General features: G+C 43.5%; 1 protein-coding gene across 1 annotated transcript in view; it reads left to right on the top strand.

Moving 5' to 3' along the window:
* CHFR (checkpoint with forkhead and ring finger domains) overlaps positions 1-9,027 on the top strand; it is a 39,450-nt gene extending 30,423 nt beyond the window's left edge. Inside the window, exons 11-17 of the mRNA XM_031956428.1 lie at positions 579-701; positions 954-1,037; positions 1,994-2,064; positions 3,219-3,306; positions 6,171-6,278; positions 7,168-7,240; positions 8,446-9,027. Coding sequence (XP_031812288.1) covers positions 579-701; positions 954-1,037; positions 1,994-2,064; positions 3,219-3,306; positions 6,171-6,278; positions 7,168-7,240; positions 8,446-8,488 — 590 coding nt within the window. The 3' untranslated portion in view covers positions 8,489-9,027. The remainder of the gene's footprint in view (positions 1-578; positions 702-953; positions 1,038-1,993; positions 2,065-3,218; positions 3,307-6,170; positions 6,279-7,167; positions 7,241-8,445) is intronic.
* Positions 9,028-12,540: the final 3,513 nt, after the last annotated feature.

Here is a 12,540-nt window from a genome sequence, read left to right as displayed (position 1 = left end):
GTTTCTCGGCAGGAATAACAACAATGATTTGTTTTCTTGGTTTGTAACTTTTTTGAGCTCATTCTGTCCTTTACATAAAGCAGGAAAATAACTCTTAGTATTCAGGTGATGAAAATCAGATTTCTGGATCCCCATTTAAGCAAGCACTTACTAATAAGCATTTGAATGTAAGGGATGGTGTTAAGTGCCAGGTACAGAGATGCACAGGACACAGTTGCTACTCTCAACCTTTTTATTTAATTTTTATCATTACATATATATATATATAATATAAATTATTAAATTTATGATCTGTGAGGAAAGTTAAGTCAGCTGTCAGGGTCTGTGATGGAGCTTGGTGTGTGACGAGTCCACAGGAAAGGGACAAAGTAGTAGGAAAGTTCTGGGGAAGGAAAAGCCACTGCTGGCTATGGGGAACATCAGGAAGCCCTGGCCATCACTGGTGCCTTGGAGGAAGAGAGGGGGTTGCAAGGGGCATTAGGGGGACAAGGGCAGGCACATGGTCTGAGGACAGCACTGTCTGGGGGGCTTCAGCAGTCGTACTTTGTGCTCAATTCTGACTCTGGTCTGTGATCCAGCCACCCAGGACTATGTGTGTCCTTCACAAGGAAGTCACGCCATATGCACCTGCTGTTTCCAGCCCATGCCAGACCGTCGAGCTGAGCGGGAGCAGAACCCGCATGTCGTTGCCCCCCAGCAGTGTAAGTGAGGCTGCTTGCAGCCCCCCTCTCCATAGGGGAAGGGCTCAGAAGGACGAGCCTGAACTTCCCCAGAGCCTTTTCCTGTGTCCTATAAACTGCCAGAAGTCCGATGTTTCCAGGGCCATTGCTGTCTGGGACCTCCGTGGGTGGGTTCGGTTTCTCTGGGTTGCCCAGGCCGGGCCCGTCACTGCCCCGCCATGGACAGCACTGACCTCATGGGCGTCTGACGCGTCTCTCCTTTGTGTCCCACAGGCGCCGTGTGCTCACAGCCCTTCTGCCACCTGTATTGGGGCTGTACCCGGACAGGCTGCTCGGGCTGCCTGGCACCGTTCTGCGGTAATGACAGAACTGAGGAGTTCCTCCGTCACCCAGGAAATGGGCTTTTCCTTTGTGTGTTTTCTCTCTGAGCTTGAGGGTGTCGGCAGTCAGTCCAGACACATTTATTAAGCCCCATATGTGTTAGGAAGTGGGCTGAGTGCTAGGGATGTGAAGAAGGTAGTTCCTGCCCTCAGGGAGCTCATAGTATGACAGGAAGACACCATGCAAATAGCCACGTGGAAACAAGCTGCGGCCTGGCTAAATGAGAGTCATCAAGGAAGGCACTAGGGGAAGGAAGTGGGAGGCAAACCGGGAGGGGACCAGGAGGGAGGAGGTTCCAGGAGAGCAACAGAGAGATCCAAGTTAAGGGCAAGCTGCATTTGTGACGAGCCAGGTGCCATTTGTTCTCTTTCACCTGTTATACTGTTTCTCCTAATGTCTTGCTGTGATACCTCATTGTAGTGTGATGATGATCCTGGAGTCTAAAGCCTTCCAGAACCATCCCAGTACTAAGGGACCTATCTAGCTAAGTCCAGAAAGAATGATCACCAAGTTTGATTAATTCTCCAAGATCATCTGCTGAGACTTCATTACAAACTCCAAAAACTCTTTCAGGATTGAAAGTTAGAATGGCTTGTTTGTCAGAAATCAGGATAGAGCCTGATATTTGGGAAACCATGAAATTCTTGTGAAAATGGGATTCCACCAATTTCTAGGGGAAAAAAGCTGCACTAGAAATGAAAGTAAGCGGGTTGCAATTTTTAGACCTGCCCACCCTCAAAGGAAAGTACATGAGAGACCTTGAAAGGCTCACATTTTAGAGTAAAGCATCAGGGAAGTCTTCTTTTTCCATTATTCACTTGGCTCTAGTTTTATCTGTTCTTTCCACAGTGATTACAAAATTGCTTGTCATATATCTTAGTTGAGCAATAATTTTAAGACACTTCATAATATATTTTCTCCCTTCTCAACAGAGATAAATCTTGGTGAAAAATGTTTAGATGGTGTACTAAACAACAACAACTACGAATCAGATATTCTAAAGGTATTCCTTTATTTTAAACATAAAAGGAGCAACATATGAAAAATAAAAAGTATTTAGTAATCACCGTCAGAGAAAAGCATAGAAAGTTACTCTACATCGATGAAGCTTTATGTAGACCTATCACTTCTTTATCAGCCACAGCTCTTCTCCACTTTAGTCTGTCAGAAGATTTCTAAATCACTGCCAGCCTGAAAATATCTTCTCTAACTTTCTGATAGTTTGTATTTACTAACAAGTAAATAAAATCAGTAGCCAGATTTAAATTTTCTGCCCCCTGATCTTAAGTAAAAATTGTGGGACATTAGAATGTGAAGGGAGTTTCCCAGAAGGCCAATTCAGAGTTCTCATTCTTGGCTGAAATGTTGAATGTTAATATGATAGTTGCAGCTTCTAAAGATTCATCATTATATTTTATAGAAGCCAAAAGCATACTTCTGCTTTAAGTTAAAAGCAAAGAAATTCCATTCTCAGTTCAATAATACAACATCTGGTTTTCCAGAAGAAGATCACTTAAAATGTTCATGGGCAGATCTGATTGCTTTCTAACATAGTTTGTGTTTGCTGCTGTTTACAATGTAAATCATAGGGAGGACGTCATTGAGGCAGCAGCATGGGGATTGATTGCATCCATTTTACAAATGAAACAGCCTGTGGCCAGGGTCACAGAACAGTTAAATGTCTGAGGCAGGATTCACACCCAGGACTTCCTGAGTTCTGGTCCAGCACTAATCACATGGGCCAGTGTGGAGAATATGACTGGTTTGTCTGGCTAAGCAAGAATACAAAATTTATTTGAGACTCAGAGGAGTCTCTGATCTCAGAAGAGAGTCCAGACGATGTCTACTTCATTTGTTACTGTCCTCACAGACTTCTCCAGTAGATAGATGAACTCGAGCTTTAACCAGCAAAGCTACTGTCATTAGTGCTAGTGGTCTTGGCCTTGGTCAGTTAGATGGTCCGTTCTCATCATGGCTGTGACCACAGTGGGCCTATCACAGCATTTTGTTTGGGGGCCATCTAGCCCAGCTCGTTTTAGCTAGCTCACTCTTTTTTCCCTCTCTCCTTCCTCCTTTTTCTCTTTCCCCTTTCTGTCTCTCTTTTTTTTTTTTCCTTTTTCTCTGTGTATATTTGATAGACTGCCTATTTCCCTACAGGCTTACCTAACATCCCGGAACTTGACATGGAAGAATGTGTTAAATGAAAGTTTGCTGGCTCTTCAGAGGGGACTGTTTCTCTTGTCAGGTGAGTGTCTCATTTTTGGATCATCTCAGATGCTCGATTTTCCTCCTTTGGAGATATGGTGACCCTTCAGGGAACCCCCTGGATGCTTGGTGGGCAACAAGCCTGAGATAGAGTGTAAGTTTAGGACAGAGGGTGGTGAGGAAATGGATATCATGTTAGACAGATCACGGGTCACTCACTGCTCTCCCCCAAAGCGCCCCCCGATAAGAGGCCCTGGTGACACTTCGTTATGCTTGCTGCTTTCAGGCATGTCTGGGCTGGCTTTTCATACTTTCTAAATTTTCAAAAATACCCCTTTCCAGACCTTGGCAGAGTGTAAGCTTCACTGTTATGGTGAAAAACTCTCAGTAAATTGTTTTTCCGGCCCACATAGCCCACGGCAGGAACCTTCCTCACTGTTAGGGGTGCAGAGCAAAACTACAGAGAGATGGAGGCTGCACAAGTGCCCAAGGGTTCCTTTCCAGAACCCGCTGGTTTTGGGGAACGTGGCGCCAGCTTAGTTCTGGGAGAGCCCAGGCCAATAAGGGCTGCCAACAGTGTTCCAGAAGAGTGACCCCAGCCTGGCCATGGAGGCCCACCATTACCCCATCAAGCAGCATGAGGTTATTTAGTGCCCCCTAGTGAGACACAACCAGCTCGTGCAGTAGACAAATGAATTCCAATCCAGCCCCAGGCTGTGCCAGCCCTTCTGGCTACCAGTTACGTAGAATGGGTATTGCAGGACCTCCCTAGCTGCAAAGTGCAGCAGCCCTGTTATCAGGATAAGGTGTGGTTCATGCTTGGTGCTGGGGCCCAGAGACAGAAATGACTCACAAGAGGAGATTATGCAGGCAGAGGCAGGCCCACCCAGGCAGGCACACAAGGCTGGGGAGATAAAGTGCCCATAGCAGGGAGACCCCAGGGTCCCAAAGAGGAGGCAGGGCTGTGGCCGGAGCCTCCAGGTGTGGCAAGGGAAGGCTGCCAGGAGGAGCCAGTGCAGGCTACAGGGTGAGGCTGGGGCGGGAAGGGTGGTGCCTAAGAGGAGTCTGCCTTTACTCAGAGAGCCAGTAGGGCCCCAGTGGCAGTTACTAAGGAGAGTGCAAAATATGGGCAGGATCAGTGGATAGAGGAGGGAAGGCCAGAGACAGGGAGATCAAACGGGATGGGGGTCACTGGTGAGAGGTGTTGGGGCTGTGGGAGAACAGGATCTGTGTGCAAAAGGGGGCAGATGGAGGTGAAAGTGTGCAGCGATGGAGGCTGAGGATGATCCTGGGGCTGCAAGCTTGGGACCATCAGGAGAGCGGTAGCGAAGTTCCTAAGAAGGGTACTTTGGGGGAGAGCAGTGAGTGACTCATGATCTAACATGATGTCCATCTCCTCACCACCCTCTCCATCCATTTACACTCTACCTCAGGCTTGTTGACCACCACCCCTGGCAGCCCATCACCTTTCTCACCCCAGTGCTGGACTGCAAATTCAGATTCATCTGTCTTGGTCTCTATCCCCTGAGTCAAGAATGAAAGATGTCTGTCAGTGTGGTTCCCCACTGCTCATTCTAGACTCCACATTCTTCTCCTGGCTTGACTCCTTAGTGAATCTCATCTTTGGAAGAACTCTGTCATTCCCCTAACTTTCTCAGTGATTGTAGTGTCTGGTCCATCATCTTCCTCTGGACTCGGAACTTGACCCCAGCATCAGTCTGACCTCTCACTCCCTTAATCTCCTTTAAGCTCACAGGTCTCTTCTGCCTTATGTAATACATACATCGGACCTCCCCATCTCCTTCTGCAAGCCTGTATTAAGTGCCTGCTGTGGGCGAGGTCACTCTGCTCACTCACTCTCCCAACCCAGGGCTCCCCTCCCTGCTTTAGTTGGCTCGTTCCTAAGGAGAATAAGATTGTATGAGCGAATCTTGTGCTATCCACCTCCTTGCTCCTTAAAATTTCTCACCAAGCGTAGTCACCTCCTCCCTTCATCCATTCACCTCACCAGAGCAAACCTGCCGGCTTCCATGACCCCCAATCCCTGCTGCGTCCCCAGCACCTGGTCACAGCCGTTCCTCTTTTGATTCCTCTTTCCCTACAGTTAGGCTCAGGCCTCTCTGAGGTCTCCTCCTTCCTCTCCGCCACTTCACTAATACAGCATCATCTCTGCCCCCTCCATTCTCTCCTCAGCCCCTTGTTCACTAACCCCACTGAGATCATCCAGCAATATGGTGGGTAGCCAGAGGCCGGATGATGTGAGTTCAGATCTGGCCTCCAGCACTTACTAGCTGTGGAGTCCTGGGCAAGTCACTTAAGCTCTGCCTTTGTTTCCTCCTATGCAGATGGGAATAAGAATAGAAGCTCCCTCCCAGGATTTTTTGAGACTCAAATTATTGTAAAGCTTTCAACACTGCCTGGCACATAGTAAGCACTATGCAAATGTTGTCATCATCATTAGTAGTCTTATCATCTTCTGTAAAGAACTACTTTTTTAGACAATAATAGCTAACATTTATATGGATTTTACAAATATTGTCTCATTTGATCCTTACAAGAACCCTGAAAGGGCAAATGCACTTATTATTCCCATTTGAGAGATGAAGAGACAAGCTAAGGGGAGGTAAAGTCACTTACTCAGGGCACCACAGCTAGGAAGTACCTGAGGCTGGATTTGAACTTGGCGCTCCTAAATCCAGGCCTAGTGCTTCGCTCTGTGATGTCTGAACACATATTCTTGAGGCACAAGCCACTCTATGGTTTGGCTTTAGTGCATTACTGACATTTTACCATGAATAAATACTATTCGTGATTTGTCAATTAGCAAAATGGTTGGAGCTTTGTAAAACATGACATTGCATGAGGATTATGTCTTGCTGATGTTTATAAGGATTTCTTTTCTAGATTACCGAATTACTGGAAATACTGTGCTTTGTTACTGCTGTGGCCTACGCAACTTTCGAGAGCTGACATACCAGTACAGACAAAACATCCCTGCTTCAGAATTACCAGGTGAGGAAAACTGCCTCCAGGCAGTGAAGTTGGCTGGTTTTCTTTTTTAAGAGCTATCCAGCCAAGACTCACAGGAACTGAAGCAAAAGTGAAATCAACAGAACCAGAAGGGCATTGTACACATTCCCAGGAATACTGTACAATGATTAATACTTAGTGATTCTCAGCAATACAAGGACCCAGGACATGTCTGAAGGATTTATGATTAAAAAATGCTTTCCCATCTCCAGAGAAAGAACTGACGGAATTTCAGTGCAGATCAAAGGATCCTTCTTGGGGAAGGGGATTTATCTTTGTTTTCTTTCACAACTTGACTTACATGGAAATATTTTGTGTGACTATACATGTATAATCTACATCAAATTTCTTACCTTCTATGGCAGTTGGGGGGAGGGAAAAGGACAAGGAAGTTGGAAGGAAAGGGAGAGAATATGAAGCTCATAATTTGAAAAAAAAAAAACCTTAAAATTTTTTTCCATGTAATTAGGAAGTAAACTAAAATGTTAGGGGAGAGGGGAGTTCCTCAGCTGCTTTCTGGGCTCCAATGAGACCAGGAGTGTGCCCGTTGTAAGAATGGGCTTGCAGCTCTGAGGATAGAAAAAAGGGAAAGAACTGCCTTCTTACTTTAATGCAGCTCCATCCCAGAGGCATGTTAGAGGCTTCCTTCATATCCACACCAGCAAAAATGTTTTTCAATAAAGACATCCTGTTGGGAAGGAAACAATTTCATTTCTCTTTACTGGGGCTTGGTGAAATGTTTTCCCAGCCAATGGATTAAATTCTCTTAGAAGCCAAGATCCAAGTTGTTACTAATGTTAATGTTCTCCAGGAACCTACATTTTGCTTTGTTTACAACAGCCATTAATCAGACTCTTTGGCCTTTTTTCAGGGACTGTAACATCTCGTCCTGATTGCTACTGGGGGCGCAACTGCCGGACTCAGGTTAAAGCTCACCATGCCATGTGAGTAACTGAGCCTGTGGATTATGGGTCTTAATGGAATATGCAGGGGAAGAGGAGGGTGCTGATTCAGAGACAGGTAGTGTTTTTTTTTATTCTAAAGTAGATTATTTGGAACCAAATCTGTGGGAGGTACCACTTATTAGGAAAACTAGGATGAAGAAAAATTTTAGGAAAAATGAGAGAATAGTAGAAAAGGTACATCATCCCTCCCTATGTAGGATTTCATTTAACTTTCCACATAATTTTTAAAGAGGAAATATTTTGGCAAAAAAATTATATTATATTATATTAAATTATATGTAACCATCTAATGTTAAGGAAAATGCTTCCAGCTTGAAAGCAGCTAAGCACTTCAGCCTGAAATCTGGGAAATGCTAGAGGACCTTCTGTTTTCCCAGCACAAAGAGGAAAGGGCAGGAATTAATTCTTAGATCTCTGCAATTGCAGTCAAGGTCAATGGAACAAATTAGATTGTTTCCCAGATTTTATAATGGGGCAGCTAGATGGCACAGTGAATAAAGTGCCAACTCTGGAGTCAGAAGGACTTGAGTTCAAATCTTCCCTCAGACATTTGACCCTTGCTAGTCACTTAATCCCAATTGCCTTGCCAAAATCACCAAATTTTATAATGAATCTACATCAGACTTTTGAGGAACACAAATATTTTACATATAGGGACTTCTTTGGTGATCAGGCTTTAAGGCTGGGAGTAGAAGTGGGCAACAGTGGTGAGTTGTCAGGTCGGTGGCCCTTGTCCCTCCTCACTACACCCACCTCATCTGTGTCATTACTGTTCTTTGTGTCTTTCTGGAAGCCAAAAACAAAATTAGTTTGTCTTAATTCTTTAAGGAGTAGAAGCCAGATGAGTGACTGTTGGGGAAGTTTGGGTTACTGCTGTTCTCTGTCTGCAGACCCCATTAGAAAGCTTCTAGAAGGAAATAAAATGTTCACTCTTTGCAATTGATAAGACATACTTGAATCCTAGAAAATCATCCAAAAACTTATGGAAACAATTCAGTCTTGGCAAAATTGCAGGATATAAAATAAACCCATACAAAAAGTAAGCTTCTAGAAATTTGAACTTTCAGGACTTGGACTCTAGAAACTGTAGGAAAAGGGTGTGGTCAGACCTTACCCAGCCCTGTGTAGTTCTGTGACTTTGTATGGTACCATCTTGTGTAACTCGAAAATGTTTCTTTTTGCAGGAAATTCAATCATATTTGTGAACAAACACGCTTCAAGAACTAAGCCTGGAAGTACTGATAGTCTTGGATATTTTTATGTTAAAAAAAAAAAAAAAAAAAAAAAAGTTTCAAGACCTCAAATACAGAACATAAATGTTTTCAGGGCATTTTAAAGTTCCCTCTTGGAGGGGAATTGGATATCTCTGCATCAGGTACTGGTGTGATTTTTTTTTTTTATTTTGTAGAGCTTTATACTTGAGTAAGACCTTTTTTAAGTAACCTGAAGAGCATTTCATGGTGCCCATCAGGCACACCATTGTGTCAGCAACAACACGGACTGGAAGACACACTCAGGACAGGCAGGAATGGCACCGATGGTCATGAGATGTCCTGAAGCTGAAGTGTTTGTTGTGCATCGGGTTGAGTTAAAGCCGGGATTGTCAAAGGAAAAAATTCAGCACCAACCACTCCACCTCCCACCCCCATCTCTTACAGATGAGAGCCTCATTTTGTTTCTTCTACCTTCACCAAAATGGTTGTTAGATCAGGAATCCCTTTTTACCAAGAATTTTGTATGGCAAAAAAAAAAAAAAAAAAAAAAAAGACAAAAATGTATCAAATACACTGTTTCCTTGTTGCTTAAGAAAAAGCAGCAAATGTTTACAGCCCATAGGGCATGCCTAGTGCTTTGCTGTAGGAAAAACAGTTTGACTCATGTACATGTGTGCGCGTGGGTGTGTGTGTTTTAGAGTTAGTCAGATGTTTTTCATTTATTAGAATTAAACCTCACAAGCAGCACAAATAATATAATGTATCATTTATAAGCCAGTTAGGAATTGGGAGACTGTTCTGTGTATAGGAAATGCTATGTGTGTCTTGTAGATCTTCACAATCACATGAAAGACCCAAACACTGTCACTGGCATAGATTCCCTCATTAATGGGCTGTGACTGGTACATGCCCCCTAGCATTCCAGGGAGGGACCATTTGGTAACACATAGCTGCCCTGTTATGAGTACTAATTATGCCACAAGAGATGGCCTTCCACATTGTTTAGGTTTATCTGATACCCCAAAATAAGAATCCTAATGTTTTCAGAAATATTTCTTTTCATTGAGCAACAGAGGTGGCCATTTCCTCAGCTCTCTCTCTGGAACTGACTTGAACAATTAGTCATGCCAGGCATTGGGCCCTATCCTGGGAGCACAGACAAAAACTGGTAACGTCTCCTGTTATAGGTAGCCCCTGAACATAGCACCCTAGAGAGAGAGAGAGAGAGGTGAGAAGGGAATCAATTCCAGGCTCTACCTCAGTAGTCCTCAGTCATAGGATTTAATTCTGCCAGCTGGATAGCCTGAATCTGCTTGGACTCCCTAGGAAATAAGCCAAACCAAATAATCTTTATAGTTCTGCATTTTAATTATGCTTCCTGTTTTTAGCCAAATTGAGACTTAATGAAAAAAGATACAGGAGATACTGCTCCCAGCCAGATCTTAGAGAACAAGGGGAAAGGACAAAGGTTCTCATTCTAGCCTGCTGCCTCTTACCGTCCTGGTTTGGGTATTCCCTTATTCCACTTTACGCACTGACTGTAGAGTGCAATCCCAGAGACAGTGGTTTTGGTCTTCATGCTGCACTGTGTCCAAGTCATTATCCCCCTATTCGGAAATCCTACACAGTGTCTTACATGTAAGTGTGCAAATTGACAGCTTCCTCCATATCCCAGCAAACAGCAATCTTACAGCAGCCTTTGTTTCCTACTTGCCCTGGTATCTTTTCTTGCATTAGAATTAAAATTTTATCTGGAATAATACTTGAACTATTGTTTTATGTAAAGTACATTTGTTTTCACTCTTTTGTTTTAAGTAACCTACTCCTGTTTTAGCAGTAACCATTTGCCCAAAAGCCTGTAAGTTCTTGCCTTTTCTCAGGAATATCATTTCCATTTGTCTTTTTAGTGTAACTTATGGTGATGGAGGCAAATCCTTTCTGTTACAGTGCAGAAATGTGCTTATTGTTTCCTTCTTTCTCCCTTTTATAACAATATTTTTTTCAAAGAAACCTGTTGCTCTGCTGAGAATTTGGGTGACCAGTGAGCTGATGCTCCCACTTCTGATGAAGAATGAATGTTGACATCCCACGTGAAGCTGCTTCTGATGGTGCTCCTTTGCCTAGAAGTTGATCTTGGGTACTGGGTCACCGTCAACATGTCACCTGGTTCTCAGAGCTTTCTTAGGTCACTTTCTCTACTTCTTCCTCTTTAGAAAATGTAGATCTGATTTTCTATGCATAAGATTGAAGTGAGTACAATGGGACAAAAGGTTTTCCCAGTTATGCTGGTCTGAAAATGCTGAAACAAAGGAGAACTCAGAACTTCTTTTAAGTGACTAAGAATACAGGGTGGATAGTTGACAGGACTCCTTTCTGCAAAGACTGTCCAGCAGTTGTTATTGAATGTGATTTTTTTCAGTACAGCAGAAATACACTCCTTTCACATCTGTCAAATCTGTCAACTTTAAAACACACCTTGGGAGCCTCAGATCCTGGCTAAGGCAAGCATGCTCCACAAGAATCCAGGATATAAGAGGGCCTTTTTGGTTTGTGATTTCCCTCAAGCTACACTCCCTCCTTCCACTGATGGCAAGAAAACTAACCTACCTTAACTACCATTGTTGTCTGTGTCTTTGTTTCATGGGGTCTTTTTTTTCTTGCACTGATGGTTGAATGAATGTGATTTATGGAATTTGTTGCTATTTGAAGCTTTGACCTCAGCTTTATTCAGCAGGCTTTGCCAAACACCTGCTGAGCTCTCTCAGCTACTTGTCACTTGGGAAGCAAATGTCTTTCTAGCCATTTGTCAAAAGGACTTGGGTCTGGAAAAGGAATTTAGAAATCAGTAGTCAAACCCTTTCATTTTACAGATGAGGAGACAAAAATCCAGAGAAGGAAACCTAGGATCAGACACAATAACTGGGGGTCAGAACACAGGCCCACAGACTCTGAAACTGTTGTTTTTTCTCTTCCCCACAATGATTTGACCATTTCCAATAAGACTTATTGGAGACAGAGTCTCCTTAGCTACATCACTTTCTCTAGGATTGACCTCCACAAATAGTTATTAAGTAGTGCCCAGGGGCACAAAGACAATCAGAAACTCCTTCTCTTGCTGTTGAGGAACTATAAGTGGCACCTGAAGTTAGCTCCCTGGAGAAACAGAGGTGAGAAGAGCATCTGTTCTTCCAGACACTTCAACTAGCCATTGTCTAGAGGTGCCCCTCACTGGCTTGAAGATTCTGTCATAGAAGCAAGCATGAAACATCATCTAGTCCTCCCCTTTAGTTTTCAAGTCCAGAAAGAAGCACAAAGAAGGGGAATAATAGATTTGATCATTTTAAGGTTTGCAAAGCACTTTCTTCACAACAACCTTGTTAAGGTAGGTGTTAAGATAGGTTAAGGTAGCATACATTGTTACCTCCATTTCACAGCTAAGATTTAAGGCTCAGATAGCATGTTAATTGTCAATTCCTTCTGACAGTCCAGTTTTCTCAGACCTCAATTCAACTTCCCTCTGGAACTAGACTTTTGTAAAGGGCTGAAACTGTATGATTGATTTAAACATGATGTTTGTTAACTCAGTGGAGTTGAGAAGACAATGGTTATCTAGTTTAGCATGGTGATTAATAGTTCTCTAATTCAGTATGATTAAATTAATCTTAAAACAAATAATGATTCCCTAGTGCTATGATTGGCTTATACTCAATATGATGAATGGATTTAATTGGGATAAGAGTATTTAAGAGGCAAGAATCAGACCTAGGAGGGGGACTGGAACAGACTCGGGGGAGACAGGACTGGAGGCTGGAGCACAAGCTCCTGGACTCAGGGATACTTCAAGACAGACCATCGTGGTGGTCCTTCTGCCTCCCCCACAGAAACCAAGACACATTTCGGAGGACCTGCAGAAAGCTGGCCCAGGACCCAGGCAAGGAAACTAGTTTGTGGAGACAAAGATTTTTGGGCTTTATCTCTGGCTATTCTTGTGGTGATTACTCAGCTGAAAGAAAGGCTGGTCCAAAGACCTCCAGAAAACCAATCAGAACTTTAGCCTAACCTTCA

Source organism: Sarcophilus harrisii, chromosome 1 (assembly GCF_902635505.1).
Source record: "Sarcophilus harrisii chromosome 1, mSarHar1.11, whole genome shotgun sequence".
Taxonomy (NCBI): domain Eukaryota; kingdom Metazoa; phylum Chordata; class Mammalia; order Dasyuromorphia; family Dasyuridae; genus Sarcophilus; species Sarcophilus harrisii.
The sequence above is the reverse complement of the archived record's forward strand: the minus strand, read 5'-3'. Positions and strand labels throughout refer to the sequence as shown.